This window comes from Athene cunicularia (genome assembly GCF_003259725.1).
Source record: "Athene cunicularia isolate RWA chromosome 5 unlocalized genomic scaffold, athCun1 chr5_part1, whole genome shotgun sequence".
Classification (NCBI taxonomy): Eukaryota; Metazoa; Chordata; class Aves; order Strigiformes; family Strigidae; genus Athene; species Athene cunicularia.
The window spans coordinates 25,673,457-25,701,232 of NW_020799101.1; the positions used below are offsets into that span (position 1 = coordinate 25,673,457).

The 27,776-nt window shown below is 43.9% G+C and overlaps 2 protein-coding genes across 9 annotated transcripts in view; one reads left to right on the forward strand and one right to left on the reverse strand.

Annotated features, from left to right (window-relative positions):
- FCF1 (FCF1, rRNA-processing protein) overlaps positions 1-2,789 on the reverse strand; it is a 10,972-nt gene extending 8,183 nt beyond the window's left edge. The window contains exon 1 of the mRNA XM_026849278.1: positions 2,735-2,789. Coding sequence (XP_026705079.1) covers positions 2,735-2,789 — 55 coding nt within the window. The remainder of the gene's footprint in view (positions 1-2,734) is intronic.
- A 1,224-nt stretch (positions 2,790-4,013) lies between these two features.
- AREL1 (apoptosis resistant E3 ubiquitin protein ligase 1) lies at positions 4,014-25,787 on the forward strand. 8 transcript variants are annotated; one of them, XR_003398506.1, is made up of 20 exons: positions 4,014-4,273; positions 5,447-5,506; positions 6,154-6,380; positions 8,039-8,276; positions 9,283-9,452; positions 9,588-9,768; positions 10,501-10,745; positions 12,419-12,496; positions 12,982-13,123; positions 13,517-13,638; positions 15,357-15,432; positions 15,808-15,917; positions 16,438-16,617; positions 16,773-16,898; positions 17,098-17,227; positions 17,314-17,372; positions 17,562-17,651; positions 18,637-18,812; positions 19,002-19,868; positions 25,603-25,787. XR_003398506.1 is itself a non-coding variant. In XM_026849678.1 (20 exons), the coding sequence occupies exons 3-20, from the start codon at positions 5,491-5,493 to the stop codon at positions 19,102-19,104; spliced, it is 2,469 nt and encodes an 822-aa protein (XP_026705479.1). In that variant the 5' UTR covers positions 4,014-4,273; positions 5,228-5,359; positions 5,447-5,490; the 3' UTR covers positions 19,105-21,430. The 8 variants fall into 8 exon arrangements, 4 of the variants coding, with proteins under 4 accessions (XP_026705479.1, XP_026705478.1, XP_026705480.1 ...); XR_003398504.1 differs by lacking the exon at positions 25,603-25,787 and adding an exon at positions 23,498-24,495 and having other exon boundaries at positions 19,002-20,085; XR_003398505.1 differs by lacking the exon at positions 25,603-25,787 and adding an exon at positions 23,498-24,495.
- The last annotated feature ends 1,989 nt before the right edge of the window (positions 25,788-27,776 follow it).

Here is a 27,776-nt window from a genome sequence, read left to right on the forward strand (position 1 = left end):
GCTTCTGCCTTTCGCTGTTGGTAGCGCCGTGCCCTCTGCACGGCGCTGTCGCTGTATGGGTGGCGTGTCGCGGGGGTTGCGGGGTTGGCGCCTGTGGAAAGGCCGCGGGGCTTGGTGGCCCCACCGAGCTACAGCTGGTGCGGGCTGCAGGAGGAACCCACACACCGATCGCCCTCCTTCCCACTTGTTTTTTGCTTTGTGGAGCTACGAGGTCACTCAGGTCTTCAGCCCACTTTCTTACGCTTGCTGGGCTGACATGTTTTGAAGAATTAATGTGATGCTAGCTTTGCTCCGCTCTAGCTCGTGAGCTTCTTTGTGAAAAACGGTGGGATGTCATTATCTGTAGAGCTTGCTAACAGTTGTGACCTGAGGCCTTAATAAGGGAGCATAATTTCAGTTATGCTTTCTGCAGCCATAATGGTATAGTCTGATCCAAAATATCTTTTCTGCACATGTAAGGAAACATTCTCGAAGTTCTCATGCTAGTCCTGGGTACTTGGTTTCCAGTGCCCTGTGCAGGGAAGGGTGAGAGAGAGACCTTCCAGTTATCTTTCTCATGCACGGTTCTGGGATTAGTGAGAACTTGTAGCTATTGGTGTCTTCCAAATGCAACTGGTTTTATCTAGTGTGCTGGTCAGAAAAAGCAGCTATGCAGCCAGTGCGGTACTATGCAGGAGGCTTTTCCTGAAGTGCTGGCCTGTACAGTGACTAGGCTCAGTACAGCTGACTGAGAAAATTAGACAATGAGGAAGAAAATTAGACCAGAAGGAGACTGACCTTTTCACCTGGGTGATTGTATCAGACTTATTGTTGGGTGAAGAAACACAATTGGCAGAGCTCCACTCATGCTGCTTAAGTGACCCAAGTGGTTTGGTTGAAGGAAATAAGTGAGGAGGAAGGGAGTGATTTACTGTCCCCACAGGCATGTAGAGTGGCAAGTGTCTGAATGTTGTTGTGGCTTGGGAAGCAGATCTGGTGTCAAGATGAGACTAGATGGCTAGAAAGTTGCTATCTGACTGGCTTGCTCTATTTGAGGAGGACAGTTAGGAGCTGACAGCCCTGCTGGTGGTTCAGTTGCAATGAAAAGGCTGTAGACTTAGGTGGTTGGCAAAAGTCTCCCATATTTTTTTTTCTTGTTGCCACTATTTTATTTGGCTTGTGTGTAAATGCATATGACATTCTAGCCCTGATGAGAGAATGACTGCTTTGTATGGACACTGGCCATTGATGTGGCTTTTGTCCTTGACAGCTGAGAGTCTGCTTAGTGCCTTTTGCGCTGACTCTTCAGTCTTCTGTGTCTTTTAAAGTTAGGTTTCCATGGGCATTCCTGTTTGTTGGTTTGTGCATGCTTTACTTGGTGTGAGAAAATACTGTGCCTTTTCACTCAAAAGAGAATTACCATCTTGTGTGTGGCATGAGATGCACGTGCCATTGGTGGTGGACATTTGTGCACATGGATGGAGAGGATGTTCTGCACAGAAAATAAGGGTTCTCTCATCTTGGCTGGATGAGGTACTACCAATCTGCAGAAAGGTTTTAAACCTGTCTTTCTTCTTAATTTTGGAACTTGTCAGGGGAGAGAAGAAAGGAAGCTAAATTTATTAGTGCATTGAAAAAAACCCAAGGCACAACAGATTTCCTAGGACCTCAGTAAATCAGTTCTGTATAGCATTCCCCCAACTTGCTTTGTACCTGTAGCCACATGAATGTGCCATTACTGTGTTATTGATTGTTTTGTATGTGCAGCTATACTTATGCTTCCTTCTGGAGCTTTGCACTGTATTCCTCTGGCTTCACAGCAGCAGTAATATAGACATAATGTATTCCCATTACTGGCCTTCCTTTTCTTGCTGACTTGAGAGAAGCAATGGCGCTAATATAGTTTATTTTATGATTCCATGCTTTCTGTCCCGATTATGCCAGTAATTCTCCTTGAGTCAAACCAAGGTGAAGCTTTCCAAATCCCCATTTTCCCTGCAGATGGCAGGAGACCATTGCTTACTCTGTCCTTGGATCAAGATCACTAAGACCTGTCGGACAATTCAGCATTTTTTCCAGCCTGTCTACAATGGCACATTATATTGCTGATTTTCAGAATTTGTTTCCCAGATTGTTAGTTGGCAGTTCTAAGCACAGTTACTATTTTAATTTAGATCTGCATTCTGATGAGTGGCAACATATCTTGGATACCAGCTACTCGCAACTAGGTTCTTTACCCCAATGTGTCCTGGCTCTAAGAGCATCCTTAAAGCTTCTGGCAGTGTGTATCACTAGAGGGAAGTTGATTCTGATAGCCACTTCATCTCTGGTGGCCACCTGACTTGGTGTCTTGCTTACCATTTCATGAGGTAATATAATGAGAAGTTGCAGTGCTGATTGAGGGAGATAACTAATCCCCTGTGTCCAGCAAGCTCTGAAATTCTGCAATCCGGATCAAGAGACTCAGGCTTCAATTGACTTAAAAACCCTTATAGTGGAAATTATGGCTCTTTCTGGTTTTGTACTGTCAAAAGAGAGGCTGTGTGACATGTGGTATGCTTTACAGAAGGAGAGGAGTTATGGACAGGCAGAAATAGCTTGGGTAGATGAACCCACAGGGCATGTTTTGCGTTGATGTTTTTTTGGTGACATGAAGAGACTGGTTCTGTAAAATGCTGGAGGGAGATCTCATAGATTTCCAAACTTTGTTAAGTTTCTGAGAAATTCCTCAGCTGTGTAAGGAGCCATTACACACCTTCCACAGCCAGGCCAAGCTGGAGCAGAGTTTCAACCAGGCATTTGTAGCACATCTTGGGTATGTACTGTGAAAGAACTAAAACATCAAGGAAATTGCTAGGTCTGTAATTCTTAATACACAGAGATATGAGTTTAGGAACCTGAAGCTTCATCTAGGAGAAAAATGAGAACGTATGTCCTGAGGGCTGCAACACTGTTCGCTCAAGCAGAGGAAGAAGAAAATAGCTGAGTGGGTGGGATTTTCCTTGAGATGTGGAGGAGGAAAAGACAGAGAGAGTCTATCTGCTTCTACAGTGCAAAGAGCTCTGCAGTTACCTGTCGGTTTTCATACGTGTTAGAAAGCTTAGTGTAAGTGTGCAAAGGCAGCCAGATCTGTGTGATTATTGGGATGGAAGAAAAGAAGAGACATCTGAAGAGGAAGGTGGAAGAGGGGGGAGTAAGGAGGAAGTGGCAGCTGAGGTGTTGGTATGGCAGGCAGGAGGAGCACATCACTTAGATCACCAGAAGAGGTGACTGTCTTTACAGACAGCTGCTGTGGTACCGAGCCTGGGTCTGTCCATTTCATTCTCACTCCTTTATATAATCTGTGTTCTGAATGAGTGGATACCAACTGTGTAGGCTCTGTGGCTTTTTTTCTGGTGTACGTCCTCGGTTTTGTGGGCTGCATCAATCCTTGCTCTTAGATGTTTATTTTTTTAATCTCAATCCTGACACTAAACTGTGATTTAGTGGATAGTGCTGCTGAAACTGAAATGCCTTATGAGGGTACTGTTTTCCTGAACACCTAAAACAACAGCAGCAGAAAAAATTATCTAGTTTACTTTGGGGTCCGAGAACTTTGTTTGTTTTGGTTTGTTTTAGACTTGATTATAAGTAGCCCTCTAGATCTGGGCAAAATCCGTCTGAGAATAGTACATGACATTTTGTGGGTTGTGAAGGCTTGTAGTGGTACCTGATCCTTAGCTCTCCTCATGAATAGCGCACGGGTTCTTAGCTGCTCCATGAAACCCGTGAGCTGGATGAAACCTATGGAGGCAGGATGTGTTTTGTTCCGTCTTGAACCTGATAGCTTCAAGGGGTCACATAATGAAATGAGATTATGGCAGGTGGAGGTTGAGGATATGGTGAAGCCTAGCAACTTGTCAACAGCAGTGCCTCCTATGGATTTGACGTATAGCAATACTCTTGCATCTTACACCTCTCACGTGTTTCAACTTGATAGATTTGTCCACAACAGTGGAGAGATCAAACTTTTTGCTCTTTTTTTCTTTTTCCAGGGAAGCTAACAACCAACAGGCTACAGGGAGCAGCATTGCAGGACAACCGTTTTCCACAAAGAGGAAGAAATTGCTGTGCTCAGGTCCTCACCTTTCAGCAGTTGTGCTGTGATGCAAGTTCTAGAAGTTTCTCTTTCTGTGAATGGCTTCTCTATGACTTCTTCTTGCTGACATTTGCCCCAGTGTTGGGCACAAAGAGAAAGGATGCTGAAGAATAGGTACCCCCTTTTGGCTTTTAGAACGTGGGCACTTGTATAAAGGTATGTGATTGCAATTTAATTGGAGGGATGGAATGTTTGGAGGCCAGCAAAGGGGATTTGCTGGGCTGGAAAGTTATGGCTATTGTTGGTGGGAAGTACCTCATTTAAACTTTCTGCATGCTGATGTCCATTGCTGCTGCTGTTGAGATGACAGATGAATAACTCCCCTTTTGTGTTTGTTTAAAAAAAAAAAAAAAAAAAAAAAAAGCAGCTTGAATGCACAATGTGGCTTCTCACTAACTGAATGGTGACGTGGCGAGCTATATTCTATGCATTAGCGTATGCCAAATTGTTTGTCTAATTGTCACACATGTTCCTTGCTGCTGCTCTTGTTCCATCTGTCAGCTATGTCTTAGCAACCAAACAACATGTTGTTGTTTTGGGTGTGGTCTTTTTACTACATGTTTGATTAGCAGTACCCTTGGTGAGAGCTTGATTCTAGGTTGGTGTCTCTAAAAATTGCTGTAATCTTAATAGTGTATAGAACCAAGGTTTTAGCTTGTGTGTTGATCAGCGAGAGTTTCAGTGGAGAGGCTTCACTTTGCAGAACTGAGTAGGAAAATACAGATGGACTGTTTTCTAGTTGGACTCATAATTTCCATAGTAGAGTTACAATGCAAAAAATTGATTCAGTTCTGCTCTAGAAGGATTTTGTTTGTTCTGAACAAATGGGGATTGTTGTCTTTGCAACCCTTCTATTCCATAGCTTTTTCTAAGGTTACTGATTGAGGGTCAGCTTCTGTCCATTTTGATGGTGGCTCTGTGATGTGCTTTCATGGCAGACTAGAAGTTAACTTTGTGACTTGCAGAAGCAAGTAGGTGTGAGATTTTTGGATGAGTGGCTTTTGGCCTCTGCTGTCAGAGTTGGTGATCCTGCAAAAATTAGCTCCTTTTTGCAGTACCTGGAGCCTGCTCTCACTGTTTTCTGAGGATAACATGTTGTCCTCCTTATAGGTCCCTGAATCTAAATGGCAGTCTGTGATGGAGAACTATTCCTTGTAGCATGCTGTGCTGTTTGCATATTTCACAGTCTCATGGAATAATGCTTTAGGGATGCCCTTGTAGAGGAAGATAGATGATCAGTAGGTATTTGTCTGAGGAATCGTAGATTAAAATTAGGGCAGTGTGTGAGGAAGAGTCACTGGACTGGACTTGGCCTATTTTGTGTTCTAGATGCAGCTGTGATCCTCGGCTGTGTGTCTCACCGAAGGGACCTGATGTTTTACATTATTGGTAAGTGAAGGAAAGGTTGCCACTGTATTTGATGATCTCTCCATAGGCTTTAGAATGGTTTCTTGAAGGCCTCTGCTTTCATCTTAATCAGTCTACCTAACAAACATGAAGTTACTGTCACCCCACACTGTGCTCTCCACCTGGCAGACTTGCCTCTCCACTTTCTTGTTACTAAAGTTCTTCCATTGACCTCATTCCTAAGACATCCTGTTACTTTTTCTTTTGAGAACTAGTGCAGGGTTGTCTCTGTGATGCTTCTTAATCCAGCCTTAATGTGATGTGCAGGGGTTGTGTGGCTATATGACTGTATCCCTTGAAGGAATCTCTGTAGTGCTAATTCACAGCTGAAAGGGAATTCCATGCTTCTGTTGGGATATCTGCTAGCCATACCCAGGACTCTGTACCACCCTTACCTATTTCCTCTGTTTGCAGTCATTTGCAGAGTTTTTAAGGGACTTGTTATTCTCTAACCTTTTAGCATTATCACAGACTGTAAGTGTTCACACAATAGCTTCTGTCTTAAACACCTAATTTGCAATTGAGTAGAATTTCATTAATGAAAAGTATCTTGAGCTGATGTAGAGGGGATTTTGGTACCTGACTGAGCCATGCTGCTGCAACCACACTCTGTTCTCTCCTTGCTGCAGGTGGGATCACGATATCTGTGGTAGCTTTCTTCTTCACCATTAAGTTCCTCTTTGAGCTTGCCGCACGTATAGTCAGCTTCCTTCAGCATGAGGACCGGGAACGCCGAGGGGAGCGAACTATTTATGACTACGTGCGAGGCAACTACTTGGATCCCCGGTCCTGCAAAATCTCCTGGGATTGGAAGGACCCCTATGAGGTGGGCCATAGCATGGCCTTCCGAGTGCATGTAAGGGAATATTTCTGTTTCCATGCAGTTTTGGGGGCAGGAACAGAGTTCTGAGTTAGGGATGGGCTCTTCAAATATTTTTTGTTGGGGACAAGCTGGATGTAATTTAGGAGTAGGAAAGTTATCTGTTTGTCTTCTGCCCCCTGTAACTCTGTTGCAGAACTCTGTAAGTGCATATCTGAGGTTTGCACTCTTTAAAATCTTACCTCCCTCTCTTTAGAATCTTCTGAGGAGCAGAGGAGATGAGGCTTGTCCTATCTACTGCTTCCTTTACTGGGAAGTGAGTGGGCCGAGCCTTGCCTTAAACAGACTTGGTGCTATCTTGTGGTTGTGCAGCTGAGGTTGGGAGTGTGGGAGTGGGCATTTTACCAACGCAAGAGCTGTGAAGCTTCATGGTGACTCCCTGTTCCTCCAAAACTGAATGTTATTCTGTCTGACCTGGAAAAGCCTGCCAAGGACTCGTTTTCTCTCCAGTCCCAAAAGGCCATGTCTAGGACAATAGGACAACTATACAAATAAGAGGGGTGAGGGACCTGAACACTGGGAGTTTGGAGCTGTGTGGAGAAAGTTTGAACAGGTTTTGCTGGGCTCATGTGCCCACCTTTATGCCCCAATTTTCCCACCCAGAAGAGTATCAAAATAAGAAGAAATGTTCAGCTAGGTTGCCATGCCCCATCCCTCTCAGGAAGGTGAGGGAAACCCTTCTGCTTGAGGGCAAGTGAGGAGTTCTAGATCCAGGGCAGGCAGTGAAAAACCTGAGGAGAAAGGGGCTTGTTCTGTTCCTGCTGTTTAAATTTATTCCCTTCACCTTGCTGACTCTCATGGCAGTTCTAGCAACATGCCCTTCCACTTCATGCTTGTCTCCCATTTGTTTAGCCCTTTATTCATTAACAGTAGCTGTTGCATGCAGTGGTTTCTCTCACTGACGGTCAAAATACATACTACTTCAGGCCCCACGCCCTCCCTCATTTAGAAACAGGGAATAATAGTAACCTTTTGCTGACTGCAGATGGCAGGCAGGATCTAGCCCACAAGCTGCCAGCTCTTGAGGAGCCATGCACATAGAGTTTTAAAGTGTAATTCTTTCCTTGTAAGGAAGTACTGATCGAGGTATGTTACCTTCTGAAATTGTCTGTCAGATCACTTTGTGATTGAACTGCCTGTGATTTTTATCTAACATGTTTTCATGCTGATGCTTCTTAACAGTACAGACTGGGTCAGCTCCTTAGGTCAGCATCTTCTCCACACTGTTTTCTGTAACAAACTGGTGAGAGCTTTTCCAGAGCTTAGCTGTACAAATGGACAAGATCGGCTTCATTTCTCTGAAAGGGTGTGGCTTTGCCTTTTTCCTTTTGCTAGTGGGTCCTCTTGGTTTCTGCTCTGGTATTGCACTAACAGTGCAGAGAAGAAATGGCTAGAGGCATGTTCTTTCCAGGGCACTCATTTGAACCCCAGCACAAAAGAGAATGAGGCTGTTCAATGACCACTTGTGCTCTGTTTGCTTCAGAGATCACAGCCTATGTGACGGAGCTGGCTCTTAATTTTGTTTCATTTGCTGAGCTGAGGTTCTTGCCCTTGTTTCCCCAAGGCGACTTGCATTCTCTTCCTCTGTGTACTGCATATTTTTGCTGACCTGGACTTCTCCATTTCCCATGCAGTTATTTTATAAAAATGGGCAACCCTTCCCTGCTCGCCGGCCTGTGGAGCTGCGAGTTCACATCTGCCATGTGGAGCTAGAAATTGATATTCCTGTAACCCAGGAAGTTCTTCAGGAGCCTAATTCCAATGTGGTGAAAGTGGCCTTCACTGTGCGCAGGGCTGGGAGATACGAGATCACTGTAAAACTTGGTGGTTTGAATGTGGCCTACAGCCCCTATTACAAGGTGTTCCAGCCAGGTAAGGTCTAAGTGGCCATCTAATGATTCATAGTAGATTTGGAGGTTTTGGAGGTATTGGAGGGAGTTAGGTAAATGTGTTTCCAGCTAAAATAGGTAGGTGACAGGGAAAGGGTTACCCTTCACCATTTTCCTCTTACCATGTGTAGATCCCAGCAGTAGACCCATGACTAAAACATACTTGTGACTACCAGTACGTGGCAAAATAGCAACTGCCTTACAGAATAAGTCATTAGTGCTGCTTAAGCTCCCTAACCACTTGTGTCTTGTTCTCCATTTTGCAGTAACTTCTTTATGATCCACCTAGTAGTAAGAAAATGCCTTTTCTGAAGGTATTGAGTTATTGAATGGGAAATGCTGTCATGATTCGACTCTTCTTCTTTTAAATACCCTACTCTATTCCTTTAGAGTCCTGGAACAGTTGATACCTTTGATTATAGACTTCTTTAAAGACATTTCCTTTTTTATCCATTTTAAATTTGTTTCCTTCTACTTTTGTTTTTTGACCCCAGTTGGCATCTTTTATATTTCATGTACATGTTCATTGAAAGTACTTCTATTCCACTGCATTGTGAATAGATACAAAGATTGGTAAGATACCCCTTCAGAAAGAAGAAGCTCAGACTTAACTCAAATACTGTACAGGCTAAAGTTTGCTTGGTAAACTGACTTTGCAGGTTTCCTTGCATGTTAGCTGAGGTGTACTTTATATGTGCTGTGGGAGCAAGTTCTTGAGCTGAAGCTTAGAATGATGGAAAAATCATTCTTTAGAGGGCTAGTAACTGGGTTTGCTTTTATCAGTATTAAGTTTCTGACCCAAGGCAAACCCTGTGCACCACAGCATGTATTTCAGTGCTCAGATACTTTGTTTTTTGAATGTGGGGGCATAGAATGTGCTTAGATTTGATTCATTTTTGAGGGTATTGTGCCCCTAGTTGCTTTTTATTTGCTTTTTGTAGCTTCACTGTGGAATCTGTTTGACTCTAAACTGTTGTTGTCTGATTCAGGGATGGTGGTTCCCTCCAAAACCAAAATTGTCTGCCATTTCTCCACTCTGGTGCTGACCTGTGGGCAGCAGCACACTCTGCAGATAGTTCCCAGAGATGAGTATGACAATCCCACCAGCAATTCTGTGTCCCTGATAGATGAGCACAATTACAGCCTCTCCATCTATGAGGTGAGTGCAACCTCATCCCTTGCTTGAATTCAGGTGAGCCTGAATATATATAATATAATATGTATAGTAATATATATATATAATATAAATGATATATAATAAGGAGTCCCCTTCATTATTTTGTTTTCTGTTTAGCTGGGTCCTCAAGAAGAAGAGAGCTCCGATGTTGTGTTTGAGAAGTCTGTGGTGTCCAATCGGCAGACTTGCAAAGTGTTCTTCCGATTCACCTTGCACTGTAGGGGTTGTTTCCATGCCTGCATCTCCTACCAGAACAAGCCCATTAGCAATGGTGATTTTGACATCATTGTTCTAAGTGGTGAGTCAAGAACTGCTCAGTATTCATTCTCCGGTGTCCTCTTACAAGATGCTTTGCACAGTCTTTTTTGCTCTTTTGTAGCAGGGCTAAATGTGGCTTCCCTGGACTAGCCATGCTTAATTGCTTAAGCAATGCCTATTCATTTAAAAATGCTACAGTAAATGAATTTGCTGCTGACGAGGGAAATTTCTGAAGGCTGACACTCTCTGTTCCATCAGCAGATAAAAGCATGTGTGTTTTTACCCCTGTCTCAGGAGGTTAACTTCTGAAATTAAGCAATTTTTATTCCTTGCTAGTTCTTGGCATCTGAGCCATACTGGAAGTGAGCCAGTCATGTATTGTATGCTAAGCTACATGGATGAAGAATGCTGCGTGTAACCTATGTGCTTTTTTACAATTTTATAATACCTGATTTCTTCAGGAGTGAGCCAGTCTGCAATGTGGCTATGCATTCAGGCTGGTTCTCTGAGAGAGATATTCTGTATGCTTTTTTCCTTTTTATTTCAACCAGTCACTGCCTGAAGACAAGACAGACAAACTGCTATCTTGAAATTTTTGCATTCCACTCCCGGGTTCTCTTTATCAGAGTTTTACTTTACCAGGTTTTCCTTCAGAAGTGTAGCCTTTTCTTTAAAATCATAGTAACTAATTTGGTGGTGGTCTATGGATTCTTTACTTTTTGATTCTGGTCTCCATTAACATTTACACAACTCTTATATCTGTTTCCCTCAGAGAATGAACAGAACATTGTAGAACACAATGTGTCCACCTCAGGTGTTGGTATTTACTTTGAAGCCTACCTTTACGATGCTCCTAGTTATACCAACACTCAGTGGCAACTTCCAACGCACCTGAGCTCCTCCCAGCGCCGTCCTTCTACTGCAACTGAGGATGAAGATGAAGATTCTCCCTCTGACAGCCAAACCCCGGAGAAAGTGAAGAAACCTAAAAAAGTGTACTGCTATGTGTCACCTAAGGTAGATAGCACAAAGTTACTGCTTTTGAGTGCATGTTTAAAGTACGCTGCAGCTGAAGACCTTCTTTGTGCCCTTTATCCTAGGCTTAGGTGCCTCAGACTTGGTTAAAAAAGGTTTGCTTAAGGCTAGACAGCAAATATGGAGCTCGTGACTGAGAATAATGTTAAAATGCTCCTTGAAGTTTTAGGACTCCGTGGGTCTTTCTAGGTCTGATCCAAAGCCTACTGGGAATTTTCTCCCTGATGGTTCAATAGATACTCTGCCTTTCCTTTGCTCTGGTCAGGTCAGACTTGCAATTCCCTTTCTCAGTTTCTGATACCTGTAGGTTGGAACTTAGAGATTCCCGGATTTTATGACTTTGTCGTGTTTCTTGAATGTTTCAGGGAAAAGAAAAGGGGAAAAAAATGGACAGAGTACTACAAAGGTTAAATGTATAAGGAACAGGATTAAAGCAAGTCAAGAGACACTGAGGATTCTCTTACAGTAAGAATATGTTAACAGAAACTTACTATTGCCTGTGAGCATTCAAGGAACCTAGAAAGAAAATTACACTAAATCTTTCAATAAATTTAAATTTATTTTGTTAATCTACCAATCTGAATACATTCTGAAAAATGCAGTGATAAATATCAAAATGAAAGACTAATCCAGGGATTTCTTTCCTGACAGAGAGGGCTATGAAACAGTTATAAGATGGAGGGATTTATAAATCTCTGCTGCATGCAGCTCTAAGAACTGACTGTGGGAATGAGTGCTGAGTCCTTGTGAGCTCAGCATCATTTCATCCTTGTTCTGGACTTTTGTACTATTTTCTATTGCATTGCCTGGTAAAGGAGATCACCAGAAGTGGGTACTGTTGCAGGTTCCCTTTAGTTGTCAAAGTTGTTATGATTCTGATGTTTGTGTAACTGTATCCCTAGATATCTCTATATACCTAGAGTATCTGTCCTGTACGGTAGATAACTATGCTGTTATTTCTCTAAGGGGTTGCTGTTCATATTTTCTTTGTTTCTGGAGAAATGTTGCTAGTAGATTTTTCCAGTCATTGCAGCTAGAACAGGCTTGTGGGGAAAATGGTTTTATGTTTTGTCTAAAGATGCTAAAATTTCATCCTAGCTTGTTCTCCAGAAGGTGACAGTTCCACAGTTAGTAGTTATTTGTTCTGGCAGAAATAGACTGAGAAGAAATTATGGCAAATCTCCTGGATTTAGCAATTGCAAGTGCTTTTAAAAAGTTGTTTGAAATGGTTGTGAAAGTTAGGGCATAGTAGCAATGATTTTGTTAATGTGACTTTTTCCAAAACTTTTTTGTCAATGCATTACAAACTTGTCCTGAATTCAGCCTCTCAAGCGTATTTAACATTGCCTTCCAATCAGACTGGTGATGTTCTACTGAACAGAGTGGCTTACTGCTCTAAAATCTGTGTCATGCTGTGATCCTACTTGTGTTGTGAATACACACAGTAAAGTCTTAGAAGTTGCTTACGATTCTGTACAGCTCTAAAGGTTTTTCTGTATTGTGCCAGAAGAAGATGTCACCAAATGTTGCAGAAACCTGTCCCTGGGGTTGGAGGGAGGTCTGGCTTTATCAATCTGTTCTGTGCCTCATGTGTTTCAGGAACAACCATTAACAGATGTGACCTTTAACATTTTCTTTTCCTTGTGATTACTCAGCAATTCTCAGTGAAAGAATTCTACCTGAAGATCATTCCATGGCGCCTTTTCACCTTTAGAGTATGTCCTGGCACAAAGGTGAGCCTCCTTCCCTGTAGCTGTCACTGCACTTCCATATTGTTAGCTTGTGGACCTTGTGAATGACAGTCTGATTTTTCCTTTTGGAGAGAAGCAACATTTTGTTATGTAAAATTCAACTCTGGAATTTCCCCTCAGTGCCTAAGTTCTGATATTATTTATGAATAGGAGCTAGTTGTATCACTCCTCCCTGCCTTTTGTCCCAATGCTAGGCAAAAATCTTGATTCTTTTGTATTTCTCTTATTTTTCTCATAACCTTGCTAAAATGCTGTGACTGTGTCCACTGAAACCCCTAAGCTAGGATGCAAAGTTTGAAGTAACATCCTAACTGGAGTCTGGATGCCTGAAATAGTATTCCTGTTGACTGCATCTGCATGGGTGAGCAGAAAAAGTCTTAGGGTGCAGGTGGTGTTGCTCTGTCTGCTGTACATGCTGTGCCTTCTGCATGATGGGTTTACCCTTTCTTGCATCTTTTTGCTGCTAGTTTTCATACCTTGGTCCTGACCCTGTGCACAAATTACTGACACTGGTGGTGGATGATGGGATCCAACCTCCTGTGGAGCTCAGCTGCAAGAAGAGGAACATCTTGGCAGCCACTTTCATTCGCTCTCTGCATAAAAACATAGGTAAAGAGGTGGTGAGGTGGGTGCAGTTGTCAGGAAGTTAGCACTTGAGTCTGTTAGTTTTCCCAGGGAATTAAGATTTCCAGCACTGACTGACCTCTGATGAGAACTCTGATTCCTGGAGTCTCATGTTCTGTTCTGGTTGGTGTTTCTAGTGAATGTATTTCATCGTGCCAGCTATTCCTTTTCAGTTTGGCTTTTCTGTCAGGCTCTTTGAAAGCACACCTGTGAGTATCTGAATGTCAGCAAGGCTAACTGCAAACTCCCTTTAGAGTTCTGTCTTCAAACCTTGCTGTAATAAACTCATCCTTGGTCTGTAAAGCTGACCTACGTATTTAGTCTTAGGAATGCCTTCTAGATGTTCAACATGTTGACCCAAATTGTCACTGTTCTCAGGAGGCTCAGAGACCTTCCAGGACAAAGTGACCTTCTTTCAGCGAGAGCTACGTCAGGTGCATATGAGAAGACCTCATTTGAAGGTCACACTAAAGGTCAACCGTCACTGTCTGCTGGAGTCGGTGAGTGTATAGGTCACTTTGCTTAAGCCCAATGCTTCCTCCATCCTTTTCCTTCTGCTCAGTGCCTAAAGAAATCCAAACCGGCATGTACTAGGGCAACCGTGCTAAAAATGATTAGTCCTTCTGTTTCAAGGCAGATGCCAGTAAACAGCTTGAAATGGGAGAAATAAATCTTAAAAAATTATCTCAAGGTAGCTCCTCCATGTTCAGGTTTGGTATTGTGTGTTCCTTCTCTACAGCTGGTAAGATGAGATCAATTTCTTAAGTAATTAGGAAACTTCATCTCTGATAAATTTTTAAGGAACTCAAGCCCTGGGAGATATCTAGGGTAAATACATGCATAGCCTGTAAAAGCAGGAATCTGCTGGTCCTATTCTTGTCCCCACTTTACATTGGAACCAGAGGCCCAGAGAGAGACTATCTACCTGGAGCAGACTTGGGAGCAGAACCTAGAGCTTCTGAGTCTGTGTGTACTGTTTTTCTGGTACAGAGCCATTCAGTAAGATAAGCAGTAAAGTCAGGTGTTACTGAGCTGCGTGCATGAAACTCATGTATTGACAGGCTTCTAGCAGTGGTTCAGTGGATGATAAAATATTCCATAGAGTCCTTGGGTTAAGTTTTTGCTGATGCTGACCTAAGCTGATGTGTTTCCAAAATGGAACTTCCGAAAGAGTCATTCATGTAATACAGCTCTTAACTGACATTCTGAATACTGTGTATGCAGGGCGGGCAGTTATCCTGACTTACTGTTTTCACAAGTCTCAACAGTAATCTTATAAAGATGGAAAAGAACATTTCTGGGGAAAGCAGGAATGGCTAGGCTTTCCCTTGATTTACACTCAGTAAATCTGTGTTTAGAAATATTTTCTGCACATAAGAGTTTGCAGGTTTACAAGGTTATGTTTCGTTTCATAGCTTGCTACAAAATGACTTCTAAACAGTATTTCCTTAACAATTTTTTCCCCACTATTTTGGAAATTCCTGCCATGTCATAAGCACTGGTGTTACAGCCTAATAAGACAAAATAAATTGACATAATAATTGTAAGCTTTAGTGTCCAAGGTTGACAGGCACAATGAATGTGACCTGTGTGTTTAGCCCAGAGGTGTGACTAGCGTGATGCTCTAACCTGTTTGAAGATAAGCTAAGCCAAAGCTACCTTTATGACTGAGGACTGCTGTATAGCTTTTAAAATTTTCTTTAATTGGAATCCAAAATCGGGACACAGGAAGCTCTAGACACTTGAAATATTTTGTTACTTTTTTGCATCGTGACTTGCTTTAAGTATGAAGTCAGTGAACCCTTCAAGCTATTTTCTATTGCTCTCTGAAATGTTCCTGTTTTTAAATCTAACTCGTGGGCTGAGAGTGCTTTGCAGAAATTGCTCCTTCCCACAGGCATTTTAATACTTTAAACAATACTGCACTGCAGCTTTGAGAGGGATACATCCGTGCTGTGTTAAGATCTCACACTGGTTTTAAGATGAGCTGTATTTTTGTGGGTAATGTGTCTCAAATAGAAAATAAGGAATTGGCTTCTGTGGCTTTAGAGAAGTAAGAATTAGACCTTAGGAGTTCCTAATTCTCACATTTATACTTTAGAGTACTAGACTGTTTCTTGGTTTTTGTATTGCTTAAATTGTCCATCACATGTGGAGGATTGCCTATTGGTTGCAGGGTGCCAAGCAGTAACGGCTGCTGCTATATTTTTTCTTTCAGTCTTTTAAAGCAACACGAAATTTTTCTGTTTCTGACTGGAGCAAAAACTTTGAAGTGATTTTTCAGGATGAAGAAGGTGAGTTATCCTGTCACTATATATGAGGAAGAAGTGAAAGGAATGATAGTGGAGTAGTTTTAGTCCGAAATTCTGGTTTCTTCTAGTATGTCTATCCTTTGTAGCTTTCCAGCCTTTTCACTTTCTCACAGATTTAGTGAATTAAGTTCTGATGCTATTCTAATCCCTACTTTACATAGGGATATGAGGCCCAAATGAAAAAAATATTAGAACTAGGTTTAGGAGCAAAACCTTGAGTTCTGGAGTCCCTGTCTTCTGCTTTTTTCTATGGAGCTGTTCACTGCAGTGAGCTCTCATGTCAGGTAATAGTGAGCAGCATGCATGAAACTCTTGATCTGATGACCCATGGATGACCAAGTTTGTTTTATCTTGTAGCTCTGGACTGGGGAGGTCCACGCAGAGAGTGGTTTGAGCTCATCTGTAAGGCATTATTTGATACCACCAGTCAACTCTTTACCCGCTTTAGTGATAACAACCAGGCCTTGGTGAGTCTGCAGTTCCTATGCTGAATGCATACAAATGTGTGCATTGATATGCCAATGGTTAAATAATGCTGCTGCTATTAAGTGGTGTGCAACCTTACCCATTCTTTAGCTTGCCTGTACAGTCACTTCCAATGCCTTTCTCAAAGCTTTGCTTAATGATCTTCACCCACTGAAGGGCCTAAGAACTGACTGGATGAGCATCAGAGGGTGGCCAGTCAGCAGGGAAGGTGGGATTTCTGGTGAAGAGGAGGTGGCATCAGGGTGTCTGGAGGTTTTGTTGGGTCTGAATGTTTCAGAATCCATTTCTGCTTTCATACAGCTTCTGGCCTGTGCATATGAAACATTTTGTATTCTTCCTAGGCAGCTTCAGGCTTTTTATTTCTGTTGCTTAACTTTGAGGATATTGCATTCAAGCTCCTGAGCAGCCTGAGAGATGTCATGACTTGAACTGGTCTCATACTTGCTGTTTGTGCTAGTCTTGTCTAGCATTTGGATATTTCATTTTGCTTCCTCTTTGCAGGTGCATCCAAATCCAGGGCGTCCCACATATTTACGACTCAAAGTGTATGAATTTGCAGGCCGTTTAGTAGGAAAGTGTCTTTATGAATCATCTCTTGGAGGTGCTTACCAACAACTGGTTCGAGCTCGCTTCACCCGATCCTTCCTGGCTCAGATCATAGGACTTCGTATGCATTACAAGGTAAAGCTTCCCAGCCTTGTCTGAAGCCTGTATTGGTCTGGGGAGAGCTTGAACATTGGTGTAGTAAAGCAGATCCAGAGTCCTGGTTAACAGTGTATGTTGATTTTTTTTTTTTTCTTCCTTCCATGTCCCTGCTGCCTTTTTCTTTCACACAGTATTTTGAAACGGATGACCCAGAATTCTATAAATCCAAAGTTTGTTTCATACTGAACAATGATGTGAGTGAGATGGATCTGGTCTTTGCTGAAGAGAAGTATAGCAAAACAGGACAGCTGGAGAAGGTGAGGGAGGCAGTTCCTGAAGGTGGGGCAGTTTAATCCATTCTGCCTGTACCAGGGGAGGCTGAGTACTCTGCTACGTGCCCCAGAAAGTAGAATTTACTCTGGGCAGTAGGTCCTTTCTTGGGTTTATTCTGGTTGGGAGTTCAGGTTTGGAGAATGCTGCTGGTCACACTCACATCATGTGTTCTTCTGTTTTCAGGTGGTGGAACTGGTGACAGGAGGGGCTCAAGTACCAGTGACCAATGAAAACAAGATCTTGTATCTAAATCTGCTTGCACAGTACAGACTGGCCAGTCAGGTTAGAGAGGAGGTGGACCACTTCCTGAAAGGTAACATGCTCTCTGCTCCCTACTCCTTTCTGCCTTTATGTCCCAGGGGATAGCGCTTGCTGCTCTTCTCTCCTCTTCTCTTGCAGGTCTTAGTGAGTTAGTTCCTGAGAACCTCCTGGCTATTTTTGATGAGAATGAGCTTGAGGTAATCGCTGCCTCCCTAAAACATCTCTACCATTACTTCCCCTCCTTTCTGACAAATGAAGCACGTTCTGGATCTGGAATAAAGCCAAAATGTTTCTTCTCTAAGCATTTTAAATATTTTTAATTTGCACAGTAGCTGTTGCCTTGTTTCCCAAGCTCCTGACTTTGACTGCAGTCTCTTGCCTTTCAGTTGCTGATGTGTGGTACTGGAGATATCTGTGTCTGTGACTTCAAGGCACATGCTGTAGTGGTAGGAGGATCTTGGCACTTCCGTGAGAAGGCAAGTGAACGGGTTTCTCCCTCCTGCTTGCTGAAACCATCTATCCCAACTACAGCAGAAGGCAATTTAAACTGGAAACAGATTTCATTGTTGGAAATTAGGCCTCCAGAAGGACAAACTGGAAGATTCAGGGGTCAGGAGTAGGACTTCATGTATTATACTTAATGTTTCTCCCCAGAGAGCTCTTTCAGCCTGGCTGACTAGGGATGATGCTTAATCAGTTACCAGCAGGTATAAATCAGCAGAGGTGTTCCTTTTAAGAAAATCCAACAAAGCACTAATTAAGAACAGTTCAGCAGGGAATCAGGAGGAATTGGTGGGAGTTATTGCTATTGAAGACATTTGTGGCGATACACCTATCTCTGAGATGCTTGAACATCATGATTGCAGCCCACGTGGAGCATTTGGAATTCAGTTCCATGGTAAAGGCTACTGATGTAGTAGCCTAAACTTGTACCCTGTAATTGTTCCTATCCCTTCCTGCCTTTCCTAGTGGGAGAGGTATGGAAATGGTAGCAGCTTCATTTAGAAAAATAATGAAAGCTGCCAAAACACTCAAGATGAAAAGAGATTGGGAGTACAGGCTTCTAGCTGTAAACACTTGGATGGTTTCACCTTCCTGCAAAAGTACCAGACAATGTGAAAAAGCAAGAGATTAGCATACTGCAAGAAGCAAATGAGCTTCTTCATTGTAAACCTACTTCATTGCCTATGCAGGTATTTCTAAAAATAAAATCTCTGTGGGGAGAGCAGAAGCCTTTCTGCTTTAAGGGAAGGGACTAGTAGGAGGTAGTAGTGTGGGACATCTCTTAACTGATAAGAAGAAACTATGTAATATTGGTCTCTGTGTCACCCTGGTAAAACAAAAAAAATGCTGTTAGTAGAGCACTTGCTTGCAAGGTTAATTGACTGATCTTGCAACTTGCTTATATGCTTATTTGATTTGCTTGACTGATCTGGCTTTACCTTTCCTGTTTCCTAACAGGTAATGACATGGTTTTGGACCGTGGTCTCCAGTTTCACCCAGGAAGAGCTGGCCAGGCTCTTGCAATTCACAACTGGTTCCTCCCAGTTGCCCCCAGGAGGGTTTGCTGCACTCTGTCCATCTTTCCAGATCATTGCAGCTCCAACTCACAGTACTTTGCCGACAGCCCACACTTGGCAAGTATCCTGGGGTGGTAGGGCTTTCTGCATTGTGCTTTTGGGAATGACAGCAGGTAGTTGTGGTGGGCAAGCAGTGCATAACACGTAATGTGTGTGATGCTCGTGTTAACCCTTCTAAAAGCAGCTGGTGGGGGTGGTCCCCTCTCAGATCTAGTCTGAATGGAATTTTTCTCTTTTTTTTTACAGTTTTAACCAGCTGTGCCTCCCTACTTATGACTCCTATGAAGAAATGCACAGGATGCTGCAGCTAGCTATCAGCGAGGGTTGTGAGGGCTTTGGCATGCTGTGATTGCCCCTTTCTAGGAGACCACTTAGCCTCCTGGCTCTTTGTGGCAAGATCCAGGTTCAGTCCTCTGCTTGTTCTCCTTCCCTTCACAGGGGCAATGGAGGCAAAGCAAAGACTCCATGTAAAGGAATTTGTCATCCAGAAGATGTCACGTGGCCTTTCCATATCCCAAATGTGTCATCAAGAACTCATCTTTACCCTTTCCCTCATTCTCCCTTTGGTTCAGTGCGGAACAGCAAAAGGACTGTGGTGCATTCATCAAGGAGATAATTGCACTTGATTTCTGTTCTGTACACCGTGTACACTCACCCATCCTTCTTTGAGAAGATGAAGTTCATAAGCAGAAGTTACACTGAGGTGCAGGAGATCTGCTGAGCTGCCTTTTATTGTAGCACACTGGGAGGAAGAGGGAAGACCAGCATGGAGCTCTGCTGGAAACCTGGCTCATGGGAAGCCTTATTAACTTACCATGTCTTGGTTCAGCTCCCCCAGTGATGCTCTCCAATAGCTTATCTAACTCTGACTCATGAAAAGTATGGGAACACATCCTTTCAGCACCTGACCCAGAAGGGTTTCTGGTTCTTCTGCATCTTGCTCTGGATGCTGCTGTCACCCGCGCCACAGAGAAAAGTGGGCAGAATCCACTGGAGGGAGTAACCCGAAGGGGAGAACAATCTCATCGGAGCACAAGTGCTGGCCCCGACAGTGATCTTGTACTACCTCCGCCAGGGTCCAGCAGCAGAAGCGTCCTTCTCCAGCAGTGGCTGGTAATGAGCCTCTGTAAATGAACTGGAAGAGGAGTTTCTCCTCCATTGAATGTTTCTGACAGTTGATGTTGCACAGGAAGCTGTCCCATGCCCTTGCCTTCTTTTCCCTTCCTCAGGAGAGAGAGTATGGGCATGAGTATGATCCCTCAATGCTGAGCACCAATGCCTATCCCACATTCACCTTCAGGGTGTATATGCTATGTAGTAACAGCTAAAGGTCAGTAAACAGCTACAGTGTGCACTGGGATGTGTGTGTTGTTGGGATGATGGTACCGGGCAGAACGTGGTACCTCCACCCCAACATCCCACAGGGTCTTGGCTTCTACCTCTATCATGCAGCAGCCTGAGGCTTCTCTTTCGCTACTGCGTTTCAGGCAGTTTCCAGAGGGGTGCTGGTGCCTGGAGAGCAGCTGGCTTTCTGTTGTCCCAATCTTCCTACCTTCTTTGTCCACCTCTCCTTTCCTCCTGTTCCGTTCAGTGCTGCTGGCTTTCCAGCACAGAATGTTAACTAGAACTTCACTTAAATGATCACTCAACAGCCTGTGCTCACCATCGTCTGGCTTGTGGGGAGAGGGGTGGGTAGACCAGCATGATAAGTAAACTTATGATTGGTGTGTGGTGTCACTGGCGGTCCATTCAGCCCTTCACAGGGAAATAGAGGAAAGGAGAATCTGCGAATCTTGATGAGTTCTTCAGTGAAGTAAAATTCAAGATCTTGAAGTTCTTCCTTTAAGTTCCTTAAACAGTTCAAGTCAGGAGTCAAAGACACACAGAAGTCAAAAGTGTGCGAAACCTGCATTGCTACTACCTGCAATGTAAGCTTTCACTGGATTATGGAATTGCTGGATTTCTTCCAGAATGGAGTCTGACTGGCATCCTTGAGCTAATTTTAGAACACTGTATTAGATAAAAAGTCTCATCATCCTCTTCAGTCCCCTTCTGCTGCCCTCAAGCTGATCCAGACAAACTGTGGATATTTTAAGATAACTCTGTGTTTTTTTCAGTGTAGCTTAGTTGAATTGACTGGGAATTTGGTGGGAGACATTCTACATCTAAAAATTGTTTTTAAAGCAGCATCTTAGCCGTTCTTGGGCTAGGTGTGTTACTCCTATACAGAAAAAAAGCCATTTTGGTGCCAAAAAGCAGCCAGCTGAGATTGAGACTACTCAGGGGGATTTCTTTGCCTTGTGAATTCATTCCCTCACTGGCATCGAGGTGCTGGGAGGCTGCCAGCTTGAGAGTTGCCACTGTTGCGCTCTGATAGATCACTTAAGTAGTGGCTGTTCTCCCTTTTTTAGTGCATGCTCTGTTCTGCAAGATCCTGACCTCCTTTGGGTGGAGAGTATGGTACCATTTTATTTACACTGTAGATGGCTTTCATGGTCATAGAGTTACAGCTCCTGTGTTCTCCATGCCACCACTTCACTGTGTTCTCCAGGGACTGAGGGGAGATGGTGGTGCTCGGCTTAACTCCTGTTTGTTGGGAGGTGTAGCTTGGTGCTTTTCTCACATTACAGCTTTGTCTTGTAGTCTCACCTTGTAGCTATGGGCCAACTCTGCCAGTGACATCTTCCTCAGGAATCTTTTCCCTTATTCTCTTGAGCTGGATTTTTTTATTCTGATGGTGAAGTAGCTGGGCACTGGGCAGTCTTCCTCTGCTGGAAAGAGCTCCTAAATGCTTCTCATGACATTGCAGCCAACACCCTATGCTTCCCAGCAGCTGTGCAGATGCCAAGGACTTCTTAACGCAAGTGCAGTCAGAACTGTGATGGGTGCTCTTAGGCAACTAAACTCCTCCCCGTTGTTTCTACAGGCCCCTAGCTGGTCCCATGTTCCTGAGATCCATCACAGTGTTTCTAAACTTCCCTCTCTCTAGCTTTATACCATTTTCCAGTACGGTCACTGTTTATGCTGCCCTTAACAATGTGCTTCGGTCACCTGTACTGTATGTTACTTCTGGCAGAGGCTCGTTACTTTTCTTTTCATCCTTTGTTTATTCCCACTTAATAGAGGCTGTTCTGTAGAAGTCTTCAGGATCCTGGTATCATCTCAGACAGGTTCCGTGTTTCCTGAAGCTGCTTCGAGGTGCAGAGGGCCTGGCTTCAGCCTGCACCTCCAGGCCATGTTGCATGTTTTTAGAAACCAGGAGCTGTGGATGACACAGGTTAAATCCTAGTTCCCTCTGGTGAATTTCTGGCAGAGTTCAGCCAAAATTTGGAAGCCAGTGGTTGTAGTAGCTGATTTTGTAAATAGTTCGTATGATAAATAAAATATTTTAAAAATGCTGCCTTCTCAGCTCAGTGTTCTTTCAAGGCTGAACAGAGGGAACCAAACTGATTAGTCCTGTCCATGGGTGAGTGGCCTCCAGATCTTCTGATGTCTTGCTGAGGTTTGCTGAAGAAAACAGTTCTCTACCTGCAGCCTTTCAGGATGCCTGACTGAACCCAGGACCTGTGAGCTTCTGGGAAGAGACAGGACACTGGGCTGGGGTTCACAGCATACTATGAGGCCTCTCTGCAGTAGTCTGGAAACTGGGCTGAAGCAGCTGGTAATGCCAGAAATTATTTTACATTATCTTTTATGTAAGTTAATAATGCAGTTGGTGCAATTACTTTTTCATCTTGCTATGTATTACCCAATTCTTTGAGCTGCAGGTATTTGTACTGCTTGTGCTTCACTGTACTGTCAAGAGAGTTAGATGAAGCCAGGAGAAGAGGGGGCATTTGAGTCCTTTGGATCTTTCTAAATTGTACAAAATACTTTCAGATTGCAGAGTGGAAACAATATACCTGGAAGTGTCTGTTAACAATGGAGTAGTTAGTAAGTTGACAGTTTGTTGCCTTCAGGGGCAATATCCAATTTCTGTGATCTCTGAGCTTGAGCTTATTCCAGCTCTGACAAAAAGCATTCAATTTATTACTGGCTTTCCTTGGACTTTTTTTTTTTGTAGTTTAAGGATTAAAATCATAGCTAAAACTTGAAAAGATTCTACAGCATGATTCTGTGTCCATTAACATTGCTGCCTATAAAACGATGAAAACACTGTTTCCTGAACTGTACAAAGATTTAGCCCATCATCAGCCAGAATAGCATTGGCTGACTGCGTGTGTTCTACCACATGACTAGGCAGATGTTCTTGCATATTATGAAACCAGCATCTAGCCTCGATTCTGGCTTTCGAGCCATGAGCGCTACCAAAGAAGAGAGGGAGCAGTGCATGTTGGTCTCTGGGATTGCCTCTGTAGCATTGTGCTGGGTTATTTAGAAGCTCCTTGTAGGAACAAAGTTGTGTTATGCAGTCAGAGAAGACAGTTCGGATAAAGCAGTGGTGAGCGTTATGAAGAATCCGGAGACATGTTCCAGTGTCCCCTGGGTTGTGAGTCTAGAGCTGCTGGAGTTTGGGTCAGGGCACTAAAAGTTGGGTGACTTTGCAAACCTGTCATGAGCAAAATGTTACACAGCAAACCGTATGGACATGTCCTTACATGCCATGACCAGTATTACTCATGGGAAAGGGGCCAAGCTGAGGCTGGAGTTTTCAGGGAAACTCTGGGTGTGAAGAGGAACACTCAGCATGCTGGATTACTTTAGCATGAAGTAAGTTCTAAAGTTTCTGCTTCTCTTTGCAGGATCCATGATACCATCTGGCTGCCCACATGGTTTGTCCTGATGACCAGTTTCTTGTGATGTCTTGGAGAGGGAGTGGTGTCAGTGACCTGTTGCTGACTCCACAGCCTCCATTTATCCTGACAACCTGGCATGGACTTGGGGCTAGGAGAGAAATCATGCCCACACACTTCAAGCTGGAATCCTACATGCCCCAGCTTGTGTCTCCAGCAATAGCAAGGAGTTGCCTGATGTCTTAGGATCCGTGATTCCATACGTGGCCACTTGACCTGAGATGTGTCAAGATGTGCTGCTTGGGAAATTGGATTTTTGAACATTGAGTTCCTCTGCTCAGCTTTTTGTTTGCCTCAGTTGTAGAGCTACAGAGAAGGATTATCTTCAGATACCTGAATGAGAAAATGGGGAAATTATGCTTGATTTGGATAAGATCTCTTCTTGTTTTCACAGTGTTATGGCTGACTTGGTCAGTTGAATCAGGCTGCAACTCCTGGTTCCCATAGTGAATTACTATGTTTTGTATGGTTTTGGCTGTTCTGCTACCATCTTGCGTCTGACTGACCTGGCACATGACAGCAGAAAGCATTTGAACATGTGATTATGGGAACTATAAAAGAAAAACACTTATGGGAAACAGCAAAGTCCACCAGAACCTCAGCCTATCTTGGCATCAGATGTGCAGTGTAGAATCTGAGATTTTTAGAATCTTCCTCTTAAACTCTTTCCTTGTTTGTTTTTTATCATTGAATGCGTGAGAAACGCTAATCTCTGCTCTCCAGAGCATGAAACTTGATTGTAGGAGGGAGGTGTTACTGCATGAATGTGTTCATTTTTAGACATAATTTGCTATAACTTTTTCTGCAGTAAAATGAAACAGCTGTAGCTGAAGTTCACCCAAAATCCTGATCAGTCTTTTCCAGCTACCCTTCTGCAGGAATGGCGTGCTACAGAGTATGTTGAGGCGTGGGCAATTGCACACGGGGTTGGAAGTGGTGAGTGAGGCTGTGAGCCAAGCCTCTCAGCCTTGGTATAAATCTGCAATAAATACACATGAAAGAAATGGAGCTCTTGCACCATATGAGGGATGGAGAAACTGGAATTGGCCTAAGGCTGCTCCAGAGTTTTCTCTGAGGCACATGAAGGCCAGAGTGAGTTTGGGTTTTTTTTTGTGGAGTGACTCTGCAGTGGCCAAAACCAAATTCTTCTCTCTCTCTTGAACTAATTCTCTGATAAGCTGTGAGAAGTGTGTTGGCCTGTACCCACCCCTTAATTTAGGGATTTATGGTAACATAATTATGAAGGCCTGTAAACTCATGCAATTTTCTGAGCAATCGTAGAAATGTCATCTCTTACCAGAAAGAACAGCTGCTTGGGGCTTTTGGGCTTCAGTAGCTGAAGTGTTAGGTTACCTCAAGATGAGATAGTGCTGCAAGGAAATACAATTGTCTGCCGTCCTCTTGGAGGGTGCCGAGACCAGCTCCAGGGGTTTCAGATTTGTCTGGAGGTTTGCTGTGTAGAGGCTAGCTCAGATTTCCAGAGGCCTTTATTGCTGGTGTGGAACAGACTCAAGACTCTTACTTGGGGAAAATGGCAGCCCCTTCTTGGCTGTGACTAGAGCAGTCAGCAGCAGTACACAGCCTTCCCACTCCTAGGCCCTTTTATATTGGGAAGAACATGCAGTACACTGGTAGCAATTGTAGTCATTGTTGAAACTAGAAAATATAGTACAAAAATGTTGCCTTGGTGTCTTCTAGTAAGACATTGAACTGTTGTCTTTGTGCTGCATGTCCTAACCCATAGAGAGCATCTCACTGACTGCTATCTCTTATGCTGACCAGTGTTGTCTTGTTTCCTTCTGCTCCCTCTCATCCTGTTCATCTTCTGTCCTTTCTCACCATCTCATTTCCTATCCCAAAGAGCAGGCAGTCTGCGTCCAGATGTTGTATAGCTCCTTGCACAATGGGGCCCTGTTTCAAGATGGGTGCTCCTAGTGCTACACAGTATTGCTATCAAAAATCGAGAGCCTAGTTGTAGATAGTCCTAAGGCAGTCAAGTTGGAGGGACTGGGCAGATGCTGGCTCTTTTGGTAATGAATCTCTTCTTTTTTTAGAAGACTTTCATGACATCTGCCGTGGTGCCCAGGTCTGCCACGCTCCCTGACTCGGCTCCGTGCTCTGAAGTGCTGCCCGACAGCCCTCCGGGCTCAGGGGTGCCCAAGGTGCCTCGGTGCAGGGACGGGTAGCAATGGGACAGCTCTGTGCTGCCAGCAGATTGTGACTGCGGCTGGTTGGCCACCAGAGGGAGACGATAGTCAACTTGAGCTGGTAAGGTTTGAGTGGCTCACTGCAGCTCATTTGAAATCCTGCAGTTTGGTTTACTGTTGTCTGGGGTGTTTTTTGTTCAGCGGACCTCTTAGTCTAGGAAACGAGTTGGCTGACAGATTCTCTTCTTGTGCTTCTAATCCCCAGACTGGAGTGTATGAGAAGTGAGCGTCCAGGAAGCATCCCCTGGTTCAGCACAAGTGCCTGTTGCAGGGCTCTCCCTTGCCCTTTTGTTTTCCAACAGGCAACACATTTAAAATGCATGAAAGGAAATTGGATTTACATATGTATGATTAACCTGCAGCACTCTCTCTCAGGAGACTCAGGACAAATATCTTAGTAAGAATAATGTGCTTAATATGAACAAGCAGCAGTAACACTAACCAGATTAGATGTGTTCCCTCAGGCTTTGAGACACAGATTAGTCATTGGTTTGTGAGGGGAGAGGAGTTTTAATGCATGGACTGGGAAAGCAGAATTGAGTTGATATGCAGAGCAAGCTGATGTTCTCTTTTTAGGGCTCAATATAACAAAGTGGGCTTTTTTATTAACTGCAGGCACCACTAGCCTTTCCAGAGAGCTTGGGGGAGTCGAAGTTGACATGAGTTTGGATGAGTTGTAAGTGACTGGAACAGTGCAGCAGCTCCAGTGATAGAAGGGAAAAAGGACCCTGTTACCACCCTTGGGGTCAACTGTCCTGAAGTGCTCCCTGCATGGGCAGTGCCTGCCTTGGACACTCTCTGCATCAGGTTGTTTTCTGAGTAGAGTTGTCTTGGCCCAGCTAGCCTTGCGCTTTGCAGTTAGCAGTGTCAGTAGCCTGTTGGAAGTGGCTTTGGAAGGTGCTCTGGAAATGTCTTACTTGGAGTTGGCTCTGCTGTGCCTCAACCCCTCTGGGTCTTCCTCCTGAGCAGGGTTTAGCTATGCTTTAAGTGCAGAGTGGCTGGGTGTCAGAGGAACTGCATACCAAACACACTGAGGTGTAATGTGCTTGGTGCTGCCAGGCCAGCTCAGGCATGAGACTCTGACCTTGACAGATCTGCTCCCCAGCAGTATAAGGAACAGAGAGAAAGGCACCAAGAGTAGAGGAAGGTGGTAAAGAGTCATGGGACTGGCGATGTTGGACCCAAGAGACCTCTTTAGATTCTAGTGCAGAAACACTCATGAATCAGGAGGCAACTGTCTGGCTGCATTTTTCAGCAGGATCCCAGCTTCTCAAGTGCTCAGTTCAGTGCTGGAGGTTTAGTGTTCTGTGAAGAGTTAGCCAGTGGAGACAGATAGAGGACCAGAGTCTGATACAAGGCTGTGGTGTTGAAGGTTATAAAATGCTGAAGGGTGCTGAGGAAATGCACAACTCCTCCTGATCCCTTTGTCTTGTAGAATGAGGTCAAAGCAACAGCCAGCAGGGATTGAAAAGTAACAAGCATATGGCTCATAAAAGCTGTCTATTCCACAGATGGACTGAGGAAAGCAAGGGCTTTCCTCCCTGTCTTCCTAAAAGCAGATAAAAGAGTGTGACATGGATGTGGATAATAAAAACATCCATAGTTAAGTAAAATTTAAAGCAAGCAAACCTCCCTGCTTCAGGGTCAAAGCCTGCCCCTGATGGACAGGAGTTAAAGGAGCCTTCTTTCTTCTTCTCTTGAAGCTAGCCACTGTCCTGTGCAAGATGATGACCTGGACGAGTGTTTGGCAGCTGGTGCCCCTAGGCAGGAAGAGGAAGGCAGAATCTGCTTTAATCCTGTTGTAGATGTCATGCTAATTAGGGTTGAGCCAATTTAATACCTGAATAAGGAACAAGCAGATCCTTCACAGAACTGGATGTTAATGGCTTTCTGGAAACACTCTCCCATCTAGGAGAGGGCCACCCTCAGCATCCTGCTGTCTGTAAGAAGGGCTACACAGAGAAGGGACTCTCCCTCATGCCCTGTGGTCCCAGTGCAGCACCTACCATGTTCCCAGTGGG

Excerpts from the sequence above, each read along its gene's own strand:
- AREL1 (XM_026849678.1), top strand. Across the intron at positions 8,277-9,282 it reads TTACAAGGTGTTCCAGCCAG|GGATGGTGGTTCCCTCCAAA; the intron begins GTAAGGTCTAAG and ends TGTCTGATTCAG. Across the intron at positions 13,124-13,516 it reads CTCTCTGCATAAAAACATAG|GAGGCTCAGAGACCTTCCAG; the intron begins GTAAAGAGGTGG and ends CACTGTTCTCAG.